Raw genomic sequence first — 17,863 nt, forward strand, 5'->3', positions numbered from 1 at the left:
TGTATCTGACTGACCTGAGCCTGTATCTGACCCTGTATCTGGCTGACCTGAACCTGTGGACATGGTGATACAGGACTCTGATTAAGAGTCTGGGTTAATACAGAGATCAGAGTAAACACAAAGTGAATGAAATCACTTTAAAGCTCTACATTTCATCATGATGAAACTGAACACATGAGCTTAGTGCTGTTAGCGCACTACTCTACTGTTTGAGCAACAATAATGTTATGCTATGATGCTAATGATTGTACAATGATACACTTGTCCAGTTCATTAAAATACTCTTTAGCATAATAACAGGAAGTTTGACACGATACTACAATAGACACACATTTAAGAAACGGATTAATTAAATCTTCTCACTTGATTAAGACAGGTTCAAACACTAACCGGCAGAGTAGCGCGTCAGTGACATCCCTTTACTGATAGGCTGTGATAGGGCAGTAGGTTGAGCAGTGGACCAATGGGGACTTTTATCCCGCCCCCTAATCTGCATAAAATTTTACGCGTGATTTTTGGAATAACAAACACTAGCATGCTGGAAAGAACAAACTAGCATCCTTGTGATTCACGTGTTTTATTTATTTTTACGAGTACGATATTTATGGTGCGGATTTGACGCTATATAAAACATTCAGGGCTGGATTAAACTCTTTCCGGTCTCGAGAGCTATTGATAAGGATTAGCCCTAGCCACGCCCCTGGTTACCATGGAAATGTTCTGACATTACAGAATCAGAACAGTGACGTGGGACTGCTGAAGGGTTGATCATTTCTACTTTGGAGACGGTTCACACTTTCAGACTGAGGTAAGAGAGATTTTTTGTGTCTTCAAACTGACAAGTGTTTAAAATTCTAATTTAATGATCTAAATGAAAACATTATCCATTTAGTCAAAGTAGCTCTTAAAGGAAAACAGGTTGGAGAGTCCTGTTCTATAAAGTTCTGCTGTTGTTGTGTAGATTTGTAGCAGTTCAGTGAAGATGATGGCAACAAAGGTGATGAGAAAACACGTTAAGGTTTTTGTTCTAGTTCTCCTTTTTTATTATCGTCCTTTTAACACGTAGTTTCTCCCTAATACTAATTTAGCTAACATTAGCTAGTTCAGGCTAGCTACACACGAGCTAGTAGCAGAGACTGCGCCTTGTGCACTAGAAATGTACAGATTTCTGCTTCCTAAAGATACTGTGACAGACACTAATGTTAGTGGATCGATCCCTGATTCTCGTCCGGCACCAAGACCGTGCTTCTGCTCCCCATGTAGGGTTTTAGTCCTGCATATGCCATGAGAAAGACGGTGTATTCCTGACAGAGGGGTTACTGACCGGACAGCGGCACGAGCACGAGACCGTGAGCTGCAAAAGTACGTGCCGTGTCCGGTGTGCACATGCATGACCTTTAGCAAGAGTTTGTCCAAAAAAGCTGGAGATTAATGATCTGATCAAATCTATTAGTTCAGAAAGCTCCTGTATTGATTGGGTGTACTTCTGTCATGTTGTTGTAGTTTGTACATTTAGACTTCACAACCTTTAGTTCTGATCAGTTTTAATAGCAGCGATTATTAGTTAATAATTACTTAATTGATTATTAGTGTCTAGTTAGGGGTTTATTCACTGCTATTCAGGTGTTATTTACCAGCTGTGACTGAGGTCATGTGACTGACGTCATGTGACTGAGGGCGTGTTAGGACATGTGACTGAGGGCGTGTGACTGACGTCATGTGACTGAGGGCGTGTTAGGACATGTGACTGAGGGCGTGTTAGGACATGTGACTGAGGGCGTGTTAGGGCATGTTTCTACTTTGGAGACGACCACAGAGATCTGGGTTTGGTCCCTGCTTCCAGCGAAGTCTCCCGATTATTACACACACAATGTTAGTTAAATGAATGTGATTTCTATTTCTATGCTCTGTTGCAATCATATGCACAGGCTGTGAACACACTGTGCATTGTACACTGTCTGTGCATATGGCATGACATTCATCCTGTGAATCACATTTATACCTGTGCACTGTTATACATGATCACACTGTAACACACACTGCACTGTTATACATGATCACACTGTAACACACTGCACTGTTATACATGATCACACTGTAACACACACTGCACTGTTATACATGATCACACTAACACACACTGCACTGTTATACATGATCACACTGTAACACACACTGCACTGTTATACATGATCACACTGTAACACACACTGCACTGTTATACATGATCACACTGTAACACACACTGCACTGTTATACATGATCACACTGTAACACACTGCACTGTTATACATGATCACACTAACACACACTGCACTGTTATACATGATCACACTGTAACACACACTGCACTGTTATACATGATCACACTGTAACACTGCACTGTTATACATGATCACACTGTAACACACACTGCACTGTTATACATGATCACACTGTAACACACACTGCACTGTTATACATGATCACACTGTAACACACACTGCACTGTTATACATGATCACACTGTAACACACACTGCACTGTTATACATGATCACACTGTAACACACACTGCACTGTTATACATGATCACACTGTAACACACACTGCACTGTTATACATGATCACACTGTAACACACTGCACTGTTATACATGATCACACTGTAACACACACTGCACTGTTATACATGATCACACTGTAACACTGCACTGTTATACATGATCACACTGTAACACACACTGCACTGTTATACATGATCACACTGTAACACTGCACTGTTATACATGATCACACTGTAACACACACTGCACTGTTATACATGATCACACTGTAACACACACTGCACTGTTATACATGATCACACTGTGACACACACTGTACTGTTATACATGATCACACTCACTGCTTTAATAAAACTATTTTATTTCTTTCCTTTTTTCAACATAGGACAGAACTAGCAGTAACAGCCCTTGACAAAGAATTATAAAAACTTATTATAAATTAAAAATTATTATAAATAATTATAAAATAAAACTACTGCAATGGGCAGAAACAGAAGTGCAGAGTCAAATACTTTAAAAACATTATGCAAAAAACAAACCAACAACTGTATTTTATATATCAAACATGTAGATCTTGTATAACAAGAACACTGCTGTAATGGCAGCCCTGAACATTCAGACTAAAGCTTTTATCTTTCCTGGTTTCTGGAATGGCCATGTCCTGATTAGTGCATGTGTCCGTCTCTGATCCTGCAGCCCCTGACCCTGTATCTGACTGACCTGACCCTGTATCTGACTGACCTGACCCTGTATCTGACCCTGTATTTGACTGACCTGAGCCTGTATCTGACCCTGTATCTGACTGACCTGAACCTGTATCTGACCCTGTATCTGACTGATCTGAGCCTGTATCTGACCCTGTATCCGACTGACCTGAGCCTGTATCTGACCCTGTATCTGACTGACCTGAGCCTGTATCTGACCCTGTATCTGACTGACCTGAGCCTGTATCTGACCCTGTATCCGACTGACGTGAGCCTGTATTTGACCCTGTATCTGGCTGACCTGAACCTGTGGACATGATGATACAGGACTCTGATTAAGAGTCTGGGTTAATACAGAGATCAGAGTAAACACAAAGTGAATGACATTACTTTAAAGCTCTACATTTCATCATGATGAAACTGAACACATGAGCTTAGTGCTGTTAGCGCACTACTCTACTGTTTGAGCAACAATAATGTTATGCTATGATGCTAATGATTGTACAATGATACACTTGTCCAGTTCATTAAAATACTCTTTAGCATTTACACTCTTTAGCTTCCTAAAGATACTGTGACAGACACTAATGTTAGTGGATCGATCCCTGATTCTCGTCCGGCACCAAGACCGTGCTTCTGCTCCACATGTAGGGTTTTAGTCCTGCATATGCCATGAGAAAGACGGTGTATTTCTGACAGAGGGGTTACTGACCGGACAGCGGCACGAGACCGTGAGCTGCAAAAGCACGTGCCGTGTCCGGTGTGCACATGCATGACATTTAGCAAGAGTTTGTCCAAAAAAGCTGGAGATTAATGATCTGATCAAATCTATTAGTTCAGAAAGCTCCTGTACTGATTGGGTGTACTTCTGTCATGTTGTTGTAGTTTGTACATTTAGACTTCACAACCTTTAGTTCTGATCAGTTTTAATAGCAGCGATTATTAGTTAATAATTACTTAATTGATTATTAGTGTCTAGTTAGGGGTTTATTCACTGCTATTCAGGTGTTATTTACCAGCTGTGACTGAGGGCATGTGACTGAGGGCGTGTTAGGGCATGTGACTGAGGGCGTGTTAGGACATGTGACTGAGGGCGTGTTAGGGCATGTTTCTACTTTGGAGACGACCACAGAGATCTGGGTTTGGTCCCTGCTTCCAGCGAAGTCTCCCGATTATTACACACACAATGTTAGTTAAATGAATGTGATTTCTATTTCTATGCTCTGTTGCAATCATATGCACAGGCTGTGAACACACTGTGCATTGTACACTGTCTGTGCATATGACATGACATTCATCCTGTGAATCACATTTATACCTGTGCACTGTTATACATGATCACACTGTAACACACACTGCACTGTTATACATGATCACACTGTAACACACACTGCACTGTTATACATGATCACACTGTAACACACACTGCACTGTTATACATGATCACACTGTAACACACACTGCACTGTTATACATGATCACACTGTAACACACACTGCACTGTTATACATGATCACACTGTAACACACACTGCACTGTTATACATGATCACACTGTAACACACACTGCACTGTTATACATGATCACACTGTAACACACACTGCACTGTTATACATGATCACACTGTAACACACACTGCACTGTTATACATGATCACACTAACACACACTGCACTGTTATACATGATCACACTGTAACACACACTGCACTGTTATACATGATCACACTGTAACACACTGCACTGTTATACATGATCACACTGTAATATACTGTGCCATGTCTACTGTGTATACTCTATAATAATGTATCATATGTCATTACCATACTGTTTATCCAAGTATATGTTTAGATTGCAATTTAGACTGTACAGGCTGATTACAGACTATATATAGAAGTATTTAAATTTGTACATTACATATTCTACTGCAATGTCTGGAGCTGTACTCAAGAATTTCACTCACTTCTACATGTGTGGATGGTGATGTGACAATAAAGTGATTTGATCTGATCTGAGTTAAAACTACAGACAACTGTTTACAGACACCAAACTCCTGAAATATCACCTGTGTGTTATTTTGTGGGCATGTACTCCAATAATACAGCATAAATATTTTAGTTTGTAGTGTTTCAATTAGAACTCCATCACCATATCATACAAAAATATTAATAAACATAATTTATTTAGAGTAAGCGCTCTGTGTGCTGCCATTGTCCAGTATAAAGTCCACTATGATTAACTCATGTTAATAATAAGAATATGAACAATAAAATAATTACAACACAGGACAGCTGTTCTAACTGTTAGATAAGCTTTATTTCAACTCCACTGATCAAAATGTTTGCTTACAGTTGCCTTTTAGTCCTACTGCCAACACGATTTTTCCATTTTCAGACAGTTCACATTTATCTATGACAAGAAGCAAGATATGCCACAAATGATCTAAAAGCACACCATCAGACTGAGCTTTGTCCAGCAACTTCCATGTACATTAGTGTCTTAAAAATCAATTTTAGCCACAGCAGTATGTCAGAGCTTGAGATGCATTTCCTCAAAACACCTGGAATCAGTTATAAATGTTGCCTGCACAGACAAAACAAGGACATTTTAAGACACATTGAGGCCATTTCTGTCAAAAATGAACACACTTAAATTAATACACTAGCCTTCAAAATAAGGAATGTACAAAACAGAAAAGAAATATATAAAAGGTGGACACTTTATAGCCTTGCTAAGGCCATAATAAAATATATAGTGGGGTCCAAATGTCTGAGACCACTAGTAAAAATGCTTCTTTTTTGCATTTTTTTTCTAATTTAATACATTAATTTGTATTACACATTATATTATTTGACAACAATTTGAAGTCAAATCTTTGAAATTTATGCAAGATGCCTTTCTGAGTTTCTAGCATTTAGCATGTTGTCTTTTTTGCTTTAAATGAGTGTGTGCATGTGAGCTTTTTGTAATATTGCTAATGAATAAATGACATATTCTACGCGCCAATCGCGTTAGCTCTAGCAGCTAATGCTAATCGCTAATGCCAATAGCTAGCTTGGTCCTGCTGACTGAAACTTTCTGTTGGTGTTGACTTGTTAGTTCAATTATTATCTTGATGTGTGGTTTGCGGGCATTCCAGTTTCGGGGTGCAGCTAAATATATATATTTTTCTTTTATTACTTTTGGGTACTGATGGACAGACAAGCAGAGAGTCGAGCTGCTTCTTCTTCTTCTTCTTGTTTAATGGTGAATAACTCCTTAGGATCATTATCGCCACCTACTGTACTGGATGTGAAGTAAGTTTACATAGGTGATGAGTCTGAAATTTGAGAAGGGGATATTTTGGTGGATGTTCCGTTTTCCTTCCAATCTATGGCGCACTCAGTTCACATGCTCATGCTAGCGCTGCGTGTTTAGCTCCTCTAACACTCACAATTAGCTCTTCATGCCCCAGATTAGGTAGAATACATATATATAGGTAGGTAGATAGGTAGAATATATATATATAGTGCTTAATTTGTAATTGAATAATTTCCGGAACAAAACCAGCAGTCTCTCACCGCTGTGACCGACACCAACCACACAACTTAAGTTTTCCCGGAACATGACGTCACTAAACTGTGGTAGCGCAATTATAAACATTAACTTCTTCTTTCGGCTTTACCCTTCAGGGGTCGCCACAGCGAATCATCTCTCTCCACCTATCCCTATCTTCTGCATCCTCAACACTTACACCCACTAGCTTCATATCCTCATTTATTACATCCATATACCTCCTCTTTGGCCTTCCTCTTTTCCTCCTGCCTGGCAGCGCCATGTCCAACATTCTCCTACCAATATACTCACTCTCCCTCCTCTGGACATGTCCAAACCATCTTAACCTGGCCTCTCTAACTTTGTCCCCCAAACGTCCAACATGAGCTGTCCCTCTGATGTACTCATTCCTAATCCTGTCCAACTTTGTCACTCCCAAAGAGCATGAAGCCATACTGCTGCTCACAAATTTCCACTACCTTCCTTAACCTAGCTTCCACTACTCTTTCCCATAGATCCTTGTATGGCTCATCAACTTTATCCCCCTATAGTTGCTGCAACTCTGCACATCACCCTTATTCTTAAAGATCGGCACTAATACCCTTCTCCATTCCTCAGGCATCTTCTCACTCTCTAAAACCCTGTTAAACAACAGTAACAAAGTTAAAATTCCACTGCCGCCTCTCCTAGACACTTCCAGACCTCCACCGGGATGTCGTCAGGACCAACTGCCTTTCCACTTTTCATCCTCTTCAAAGCATTCCTGACTTCATCCTTTCTAATCTTATCTACTTTCTGTTACACAGAGTTCACCCCTTCAACTCTTTGTTCCCTCTCATTTTCCTTATTCATCAGTTCTTCAAAGTACTCCTTCCATCTCCTCCGTACACTCTCCTCACTTGTGAGCACCTTTCCATCTCTATCCTTAATAACTCTAACTTGCTGCACATCCTCCCCATCTCGAATCCTCTGCCTAGCTAACCTGTACAAGTCCTTCTCTCCATCTCTAGTGTCTAACCTAGTGTACAACTCGTCATACGCCTTCTGCTTGGCCTTAAACACCTCCCTCTTCACTCTGCGCTGTAACTCCTTGTATTCCTGTCTATTCTCTTCAGTCCTGTCCATGTCCCACTTCTTCTTGGCTAACCTCTTCCTCTGAATACTATCCTGAACTTCCTCATTCCACCACCAAGTCTCCTTATCTTCCTTCCTCCTTCCAGATGACACACCCAGCACCTTTCTTCCTGTCTCCCTGATCACTTCTGCTGTAGTTTCCCAGTCATCTGGCAGCACTACCTGACCACCCAGAGCCTGCCTCAACTTCTGTCTAAGTTCCTCACAACATTCCTCCTTTTTCAGCTTCCACCACTTGGTTTTCTTCTCTGTCTCTATCTTTGACCTCTTCTTACAGACCTTCAAAGTCGTCCTACACACCACCATCCTATGCTGTCTGGCTACACTCTCTCCCACTACCACTTTACAGTCACTAATCTCTTTCAGATTGCCTCTTCTACATAGGATGTAGTCTACCTGTGTGCTCCTACCTCCACTCTTGTAAGTCACTCTATGCTCCTCCCTCTTCTGAAAATAAGTGTTAACCACAGCCATGTCCATCCTCCTAGCAAAGTCCACTACCATCTGTCCTCCAAGGTTCCTTTCCTTAACTCCAAACTTGCCCATCACCTCCTCATCACCTGTGTTCCCCTCACCAACATGTCCATTAAAATCTGCTCCTATCACCACTCTCTCACCCGTGGGAATAGTCTCTATCACCTCATCTAATTCACTCCAGAATCTCTCTTTCTCCTCTAACTCACAACCTACCTGTGGGGCATAACCACTAACAACATTCAGCATCACCCCTTCAACCTCTAACTTCAGACTCATCACCCTGTCTGACACTCTCTTCACCTCCAGAACATTCCTCACAAACTCCTCCTTCAGGATCACACCTACCCCATTTCTCTTACTATCCATACCATAAAATCCTGCTCCTATACTACGAGCCTTGCTACCCTTCCACCTGGTCTCCTGTACACACAGTATATCCACCTTCCTTCTGTCCATCATATCAGCCAGATCTCTACCTTTCCCTGTCATAGTGCCAACATTCAGAGTTCCTAATCTCAGTCCTACACTCTTACCTTTCCTCTTCTCTCTCTGTCTGCACACTCTCCTCCCTCCTCTACTTCTTCGACCAACAGTAGCCCAATTTCCACCAGCACCCTGTAGGTCAATGGCGCTGATGGCGGTCGTTGTTAACCTGGTTTTACACTAAATCATACTTTGCCTTGTGATTCTCCAGCTAGAGCGCTAACAGACTTTAGCCAATTTTTACCGATTTAAATGACACTGTAATAGTTGGACTAATCATATCTACAGCTTATCATATTCTCAAGCTCTAGAGAACCTGTCTATTTGTTGTAATTATTACAAAATTAATTGGTAAATATAATATAAATATAATGTTTAGCCTAATGTTAGTTAAGCTGCTAGCGAACTTGGCTGTTGGTTTAAATGACACTAAAATCCTGAACCGAGTTGATGAGCTTGAACAAGGAGAATTTCATTTATTTCTACAATATAATATTCATTATTAAAAAGTGAAAAATTAAAAAGTGACTTTTAACAACCCTGACTACTGGTTTTACACTAAATCATGTTTAGACTACTGATTAATCAGCTCTCCTAAAGAGCTTGGTTACAGGTGTATGTTATCTACCTATAGAACTTCACTAATCATTTTATTTACACAATATCATAGTGAGTATAAAGCTAGTTAGCTTGATGAACTCAGTTTTAATAATTACACAGTATAATATTTGTATAGATTTGGGTGGTGGACAGGGGCAGGAGGTTTTAGAGAGTTACATCTCTTCTTTCTTAGCTGCCATCTTTCAGAAAGAGGGGTGACTGACATCGGCCTGAAGGTGCCCGCTCTCCGTGAGGCATTCGCTGTGAGTAAAACCTTTCTTCAGCTGCTGTTATTGCGCAGGTAAAGTCCACTCTTCTTTAATGTATATTGTGTGCTGTCTTATATTCAGACTCTGCTTGCCAGCATCCACAACCAGGACTTCTTGTTCGTGGTGGGAAAAAGGATTGTCATGCGACTGGCAGCAGCTAACAACCAGGTGACTTCAGAATGATGAAAGACTGTTTGATTTTTGTGATGAAAATCCTTTCAGTTACTCAGTCATAGCCAAAGTTAGTTACAGAGATTTTTTTGTTTGTTTGAACAGGATGTAGTTGGTGTGCTGTTGGCCTACGAGGCCCTGATTCGATTCCTGAGGACGTCTTCCAATCAGGAATCGATTAAAGCAGAGCTCAGCTCCTGTGTAAGCTAACAAACGCCTGTGTGAAATGGCAGATGTTTAAACATAACAGATTTTGCTAATAAAGAAAACAGGAGTCCAATATGTAAAGCTAATTTATTTTTGTAATTTTTCTGCTCTGTGCAGGATCACCACTACAACTTCCTGGATGTTTTTTATGAGCTGATTCTCTTCGGCTGCTTTATAAATGGCTCAAAACCTCAGCCAGTAAGTGTCTTATCAGGAGATTTCTAGGCAATGTTTGAGTTTCAGAACATGGTCTATTTGATCCCCTTTTCCTTTTTCCATATTTTTAAAACCTGATAAGACATGGCATTAATGAAGCTTGTCTTTCTTTCCAAAAGTTTAAGGGAGGATTCTTGGAGCGCCTGCTTGCGCTCTTCAGCATGTGGGACGTGGACGTGTGGGAGCCTGCAGCAGAGCTGTACTTCACAGTGCTTATTGTAAGTGTTGAATATCTTCTGATGCCACGATACACAAATTCTCGGGATTGTATCTTAAACTCAGTGACACTATGTTGGATGTGTGTGTCATTTGTCAATAGGATTACCTTACAGAGCTTGTTGAAGTACTGTTCACTCAGCCTCTGGAGCTGACCAGTGACCCAGCAGCCTTAGCCACCACAGTTCAGCGACTCCTCAAGCTGCACGTCCAGCTGATGATGGACATTTTGGAGGAGCTCTGAGCAATGTCTTACCCCTTACCCACTTCATCTTTTCTTCCACTTCATTTCATGTTCTTTTCTCTCACTTCTTTTTCCTACATTGCTCAGACTCCACATGTAAGTATGAATTAATTTTATTTCTATTTTTGATTAAATTAATATTTTAAAAATCTCTTCTCCTTTTTTACAGGTTTGTACAGTGAACCCCAGGACCTGAAGAAGGGCTTAGCCCTTAAGATCATTCTTCCCTTTTAATTAATCTGTCCCTTTTTAATCAGTCCCTCTGTTCCTATCCCTCTCCCCCTATTCCCATAAGTTATTATTATAGATAATATATAGATAAATAGAATTGTTTATGAATAAACTTATTTGTATAATGATTATATACTTTACCATTTTATGATATTACCTTCATCTCGATTTATCACTTCAATGTGGAGATCCTTTCTTTTCTGCCATTGTGTTTCTGTCTTTCTGTTATATACGTAATGTCATATACACATATGCTATAATGTTATTTGTTATTTTCCACGTTTTAGTAAACCATTTAAAAGTTGTGAAATTCTTTAAAAATGATCTGTATATGAGTGAAACATTCTGTTTGTGTTTAAAGGAAAATTTTATACATATACTGATGACTAAAAATAATCAGAATGAGGCTCTAATAGGAACAAATATAAATATTTATTTAAGTAATCATAGTAATGTAAATAATAGGATAAAGCCTTCAACCCTCCCTCTACAGTGCCAAGCTGTTCCCCACCCCTTCTACATGAGGTATCATGCTGACCAGAGTAGGGGTCAGTCTACTGATCATGATTTTTGACTCAGTGGTAAACACAAGTCTCTTTCTGTTCCCATCCTTTCCTGTCTTCTCCACAGCCATGTAAGTTAAATGCTCTATCTCTCTCTCACTCTCCCTCATTGCCAAAGCAGAAAAATATATACTACAAAGTATAATTCATCACCTGCTACATTAATCACACAAAATACATTGAAATGTGAATTAAATTAAATTAAATTATAGGTTTGTGTGATTTTGTGTTCAAAATGTTTGACATTGATTTTCACAGATCTAATTGGTACTGCAGCCGCACCCTCATTGCCTGACACCCCAACTTCCTGGCCTGCCCTTTAGATACACCTCTACTGTTTAGTTTGTGTAATACTTTATAATCTGTGTAATACTCTGTAATCTGTACAGATTGATTAGTTGGCATGTCATGCTAAGGAGGAGTCTTCATCTTACAGTGCAGTCCAAACCCTGAATAAATAAAACCAGGGGCAACAATCACTTCTGTATTATGTGGAAGAAACTCTTACTCAGATCATAAAAAGGAAATGTTTGTGACATGTAATCCATGTAAGTATCCATGTTTAACGTAATGGATATTCTCCAGCCAGCAGTTACTGCTCATTGAAATTAAAACAGAATCCGGAGTGGGTGGAATAATCAACCCATTTGCTCATATTTCTTAAACCACATCCATAACCAAACCAATAATTCCATCTAAAACTCTATCTATCCATCTATCTATCCATCTATCCATCCATCTATCTATCCATCTATCCATCCATCTATCTATCCATCTATCTCCAAGTAGCTATCTTATTCCTTAGAATTCACCTCATCTAAAGGCAAAAGAAAAGTAATTCCCAAATGAATTGTGTATCTGTAAAAAGGTATAAGTCTTTCCTTTCCCTTTCTATACATCTTATACTAAATTAACTCAAAAGCTCTCAGATAAACACTTTTTCACTTTCTGCAATTTTCATTACAGCAGGTCTGAGGTCTTGAGGAACCATCCCACCCCCGTACCACAGTGTTGCTGTAATTATAAAAAATCTAATAATGTTTTCTATTACATTTTCTTCACTTTCAAGGGCATTTGCTCACAGCAAATGTATCCCCAAATCAAACTTAAATATAGTGCTTGGCTTCAACAGCTTTACTTTTGGCAGCAGAACGTCCAGCTGAACGATGATGGTCCATTTAACAAGCATACCTGAATGCAACATGTCTTCTAGTCTTTCAGCAGGAACTGAATTGTTAACTTTAGTAGTTGTGAATGTTGCAACCTTAAAATATACAAGCCTGACATTAAAATAAATAATGAGTTCATTAAAATAAAAGTAAAAAATGATCAGGCAGTTACAGAACCATATGTGTTTAACCCTCAGACAGATATAATGGACTCATTACATTGAGAAGGATACCAAAGAGCTGTACCACTCCCTCACTCATGCTGTTTAGGAGCCAAGGGAAGCACCAATTCTGTTTTTGGTGCTAGCCATGGACCTGATGCAGCAAACCCTTTTTGCTTTAGAAAGAGCTGAGTCCGGACTAAAATATGTTGCAGAGCTCCAAATCATGTCCCTGGTCTCCAGGGTGACACTATATGAGCTGACACAAAGTCATACTTGCAAGACCCAAAGGTTAAGGATGAAGTCCTGTTAGAGAAAGTGACTGAACACAGTAAAACACACAAGCATGATACACTGATGGACAAGGTGGACCAAGGCATCAAAGCTATATCTATCTATATCTATCTCTCATCTATCTCTCTCTCTCTCTCTCTCTCTCTCTCTCTCTCTCATTATATATATATATATGATATGCTATGCTATGGTGCTATGTGGTATAGAAGTGTACTATAGTGTTATATAGTATAGTGTAGTATAGTGTGGTAAAGTATAGCATAGAATATTATATCGTAATATAGTGCAGTATCTATTTTATTTTATTTTATTCATATTTTATATTTATAAACAAGATCTGCTATGAACCCTCTGGTTTTGGTAGAAGTAAATGTTGCTGAGACAAAAGTGTTCAGCAATGATAGATTAAAATGCTTAAAAAAACGATTAAAAAAGTTTTCATCATTATTATTTAAGTATAGTTTAGTGTTATATTGTATTGTAGTGTAGCAGTGAAGTATAGTATACTTTAATACAGTATAATAGTGGGTGTAGTATGGAATAGTGTAGTATGGTATTTTGACATAGTGTTCTAGTATATTTCTGAAATATTTATTATGCGTTAAAAGTCATTGTATATTTCTTTTATTGCTAAATTGATCTTAATTCATTTTATTTCGGCTTTGTGTATATGTTTGATTGGGGGACTACAGTAATGCTGATAAAGAAACCGCCTGCTGTAACACAAAAATTCCCTTATGGGATCAATAAAGTCCGTCCGTCCGTCTATCCATCCATCCATCTATACTCACACGAGTATCTGTCTGTCTATCCATCTATCCTCACTAGTATCTGTCCGTCTATCCGTCTATCCTCACTAGTATATTTTTATTTTATTTTTATTAGATTATAAGATTTATTAGATGATTATAGTAGTAGATTTAAATGTTCTTGGAAATAAATAAACATACACAAAGTTGATTTTGAAAATTTAATGAAAATACAAATGAGGTAAAATAAAATCAGGTCTAATATTATTTACAATAATGTCAGTGTAAGTGATTATTATTTACAATAATGTCAGTGAATAATGAAGTGAATTACAATAAAGGTTTAATATTAATAATAAGAATAAGAATAATACGAATAAGAATTAAAAATATAATAATAACAATAATATAACAATATAACAATAAGAAGAGGAATAAAAAAATAACAATAATAGTAATAATAAAAAGAAGAAGAAGAAGAATGATGGGGTTTATAAATTCTTCCTCTTATTCTTCTTCTTTCTCTTCTTGTTTCCATCTCTAAAAGTCCTCTTGAGGACAGAAGTCAGAAATTCATTTTATTTCCTGTGTTCACTGTGATGTGATGTAATGATCCATTTAAATATGAATCAATATCAGAAACATAATCATACACTATCTTTAACATGTAATATTTAGCATGCAGAATATTGTTATTGTTGTGTGTTTGCTTTTTGTTGTGTTTCGGACCTGAAGTGGAGCTGGAACTCTGATTTCTGAGACACTTGTGTCAACAGCTGTGTCCTTACGGACAGCTGTCTCCACGGCTTCCAGAGTTTCCTCTGGGGCAGCTGTCTCAGTAGCTTCCACCCTGTCATCTGAGGCCGTTGTCTCCACTGCTTCCACATGTCCCTCTGAGACCGGTGTCTCCACTACTTCCACAGTTTCCACCGAGGAAGCTGTCTTCACAGCTTCCACAGTTCCCTCTGGGCCAGCTGTTTGAACAGCTTCCACATTGTCTACTGGGGCAGGGGACTCGGCGGGACGGACATTCTGTGAGGCAGCAGTGTTGACAATGTCCTCTGAAGCAGATGCCTCGGCGGTTTGGACAGTGTCCTTTGCACAAGGTGTCTCAACAGCCGGGGTGCTCCTTTCAAACCAGGGAGGCAGCACTGGTTGGAGCAGTTTTGGTGGTACATTGTGCAGTGTTGCACAATGCTCGGTGCTCTCTGCAGGCACTTTCTGTGGATGGTGTGGCCAATCTTCTTGATAAATTTTCTATTGCCCTGGTGTCGGGAACTGGGGCGTGCCTCCACTTTGGGCTCCTCTGCCTTGCGTGCCTCCACCTTGGGCTCCTCGGCCCTGTGTACCTCCACCTTGGGTTCCTCGGCCCTGAGCACCTCCACCTTGGCCTCCTCGGCCTTGCGTGCCTCCACCTTGTTCTCCTCTGCCCTGCGCACCTCCACCTTGCGCTCCTCCCAAGACCTGAAGTACTCGATGTAACACAACAGAGAAGCTGCACTTAGAATCTAAACCCTGCTGTTAAAAGTTATGTCCTCAGCAGCGGAATTACCACCTGATGTTGACTGAAATACCCTCATAAGACCAAACATATCTCTGTTTCGACAATATAAAGAGTTCAATGCAATTAGTTTAAAAAGGAATGTAAAAAATCCTGATATTTGAACCCTGGCTGGTAAAAAGACACTAATTTACACGTGACTTACACTTGCCGGTCGTTCAGGAGTTTTCCGTTCAGCCGTTCGATGGCCAGCGCCGCCGCCTCCGCTGACTCGTACTGAACATACCCATAACCTTTTGATTCCACAACCTTCAGGAGAAACACAGCGTGTCAACAGACAACAACACACTAATCATGAAACTCAGATATTCAGCTATTCATATATATATATTCATATATAACAGCTCAAAGCTCGAACCTTGCATGACACGATCCTCCCGAACACAGAGAAAGTGTCAAACAGGGAGGTGCAGTCAATGGACCAATCAAGGTTCCTGATGAATATGTTCCCTCCCTTGATGGGCTTGGCGGTGGGTTCCCAGTTTGACCACATGACACGCATGGGTCTCTCCAGGAGGAGTTCAAAACTGAACATGTCAATGGCTCTCTCAGCTGAGGGAACAGAAATAAACCATTCATTTTTAATTAAAGTCTATTATAGTCTATATATAACTCATCCAAATATCTTTTCATATCTTTTTAGTACCGTTTAAAACATGACCATATCCATATAGTAAAACTATAAAATACTACAGAAGTTACACATGTAGCCTTAAATCTGCTGCAAAAACAGGTAAGAAACAGTGTAGAAAAAAGAAAAGGTTTGTTTTACCGTCATCTCGATAGCGAAAGTTGACGTACGCGTATCCGAGAGGAGAGCCGGTCTTCCTGTCCCTGCAAATGTGGACAGATTGGACGTCTAATCTATTAGAAAGTATCACCTCTGATACTTCAGGGTGAAGATCTTTCACAAACAGTGCAGCCATTGTATAAAACAGTTAAAAGTGGTGAAATGCTGCTAAACGCTGTAAAATTCTGCTAAATGGTGTAAAATCGCTGCTTTTAAAATCGGAGATTTTTTATTATATGCACACACTCATGAACAGTCAGTTCTTCCAAAATGCACTTGGTCCTGAATTTACACAACATGAAATAAAGTAAATACCAGATTTAACAAAACAACAACCACAGAGTAGTGTGACATGCATTGGGAGAACCTGAGAAAATGCTGTTTAACATGAACAACTGTAAAACAGGGAGCTTACTGTGACTACCTTCACTGTCATCTGTATGGCTTTTAGGTTTGCAAGCTGACCTTGAGACTATGTACTTTAGAGGAAATGTTTTGTTCACATCCTGATTTTAGCACAGGGTTCTCAATCGTGGAGATCAAGGACCCCTGCCCTGCCCACTACAGATGACATAAACCAGGAGTCTTCAGTGAATCAGAAGCATGAAGACACCATCTGAGTCTCACTTCCACCATGAGAGTGAAGTGGGGAAAGACAACGTGAACAGGTATACAGAGCACTGATTAAATACAGTATATATTTATGACTCAGGTTTAGGATCTAGATGATAATATGTGTGGATGGGAGTATTCTACCTAATCTGGGGCATGAAGAGCTAATTGTGAGTGTTAGAGGAGCTAAACACGCAGCGCTAGCATGAGCATGTGAACTGAGTGCGCCATAGATTGGAAGGAAAACGGAACATCCACCAAAATATCCCCTTCTCAAATTTCAGACTCATCACCTATGTAAACTTACTTCACATCCAGTACAGTAGGTGGCGATAATGATCCTAAGGAGTTATTCGCCATTAAACAAGAGAAGAAGAAGAAGCAGCTCGGCTCTCTGCTTGTCTGTCCATCAGTACCCAAAAGTAAAAAAAGAAAAATATATATATTTAGCTGCACCCCGAAACTGGAATGCCCGCAAACCACACATCAAGATAATAATTGAACTAACAAGTCAACACCAACAGAAAGTTTCAGTCAGCAGGACCAAGCTAGCGATTGGCATTAGCGATTAGCATTAGCTGCTAGAGCTAACGCGATTGGCGCATAGAATATGTCATTTATTCATTAGCAATGTTACAAAAAGGCATCAAAGCGCGTGACATTAGACATCATTCTCACAAACTCCCGACTGGTTTTCATGACAAGTATCTAGACAACAATACCAAGTGTGGTGTCATTTCTTGTTAGCATATTAGCCACAGCTACGAGCTAAAGGTGAACATGCTATACACTCACCGGGCTTTCGGCAAGAAAAGTAGCCCAATATCTCGTACGGCTTCCAATAAGTTGTGGTTAATTCATTTTAATTCACAACCAATTATTTTTCCAATACCACTTATCAATTATTTGTGCCAATCACAGGCTTAGTAATGGCAC

The 17,863-nt window shown here is 39.6% G+C and overlaps 2 protein-coding genes across 2 annotated transcripts; one reads left to right on the plus strand and one right to left on the minus strand.

The window, feature by feature from the left end:
- Positions 1-598: 598 nt before the first annotated feature.
- LOC131350133 (uncharacterized) lies at positions 599-11,358 on the plus strand. Its single transcript, XM_058385392.1, has 8 exons — positions 599-808; positions 6,447-6,542; positions 9,668-9,737; positions 9,825-9,911; positions 10,020-10,115; positions 10,239-10,319; positions 10,457-10,555; positions 10,657-11,358. The coding sequence occupies exons 2-8, from the start codon at positions 6,490-6,492 to the stop codon at positions 10,795-10,797; spliced, it is 627 nt and encodes a 208-aa protein (XP_058241375.1). The 5' UTR covers positions 599-808; positions 6,447-6,489; the 3' UTR covers positions 10,798-11,358.
- A 4,308-nt stretch (positions 11,359-15,666) lies between these two features.
- LOC131350132 (polyadenylate-binding protein 1-like) lies at positions 15,667-16,018 on the minus strand. The gene is made up of 2 exons (XM_058385391.1): positions 15,884-16,018; positions 15,667-15,774 (listed from the first exon to the last, which is right to left on the minus strand). The coding sequence occupies exons 1-2, from the start codon at positions 16,016-16,018 to the stop codon at positions 15,667-15,669; spliced, it is 243 nt and encodes an 80-aa protein (XP_058241374.1).
- Between the last annotated feature and the right edge of the window lie 1,845 nt (positions 16,019-17,863).

This window comes from Hemibagrus wyckioides, unplaced genomic scaffold (assembly GCF_019097595.1).
Source record: "Hemibagrus wyckioides isolate EC202008001 unplaced genomic scaffold, SWU_Hwy_1.0 Contig23, whole genome shotgun sequence".
Classification (NCBI taxonomy): domain Eukaryota; kingdom Metazoa; phylum Chordata; class Actinopteri; order Siluriformes; family Bagridae; genus Hemibagrus; species Hemibagrus wyckioides.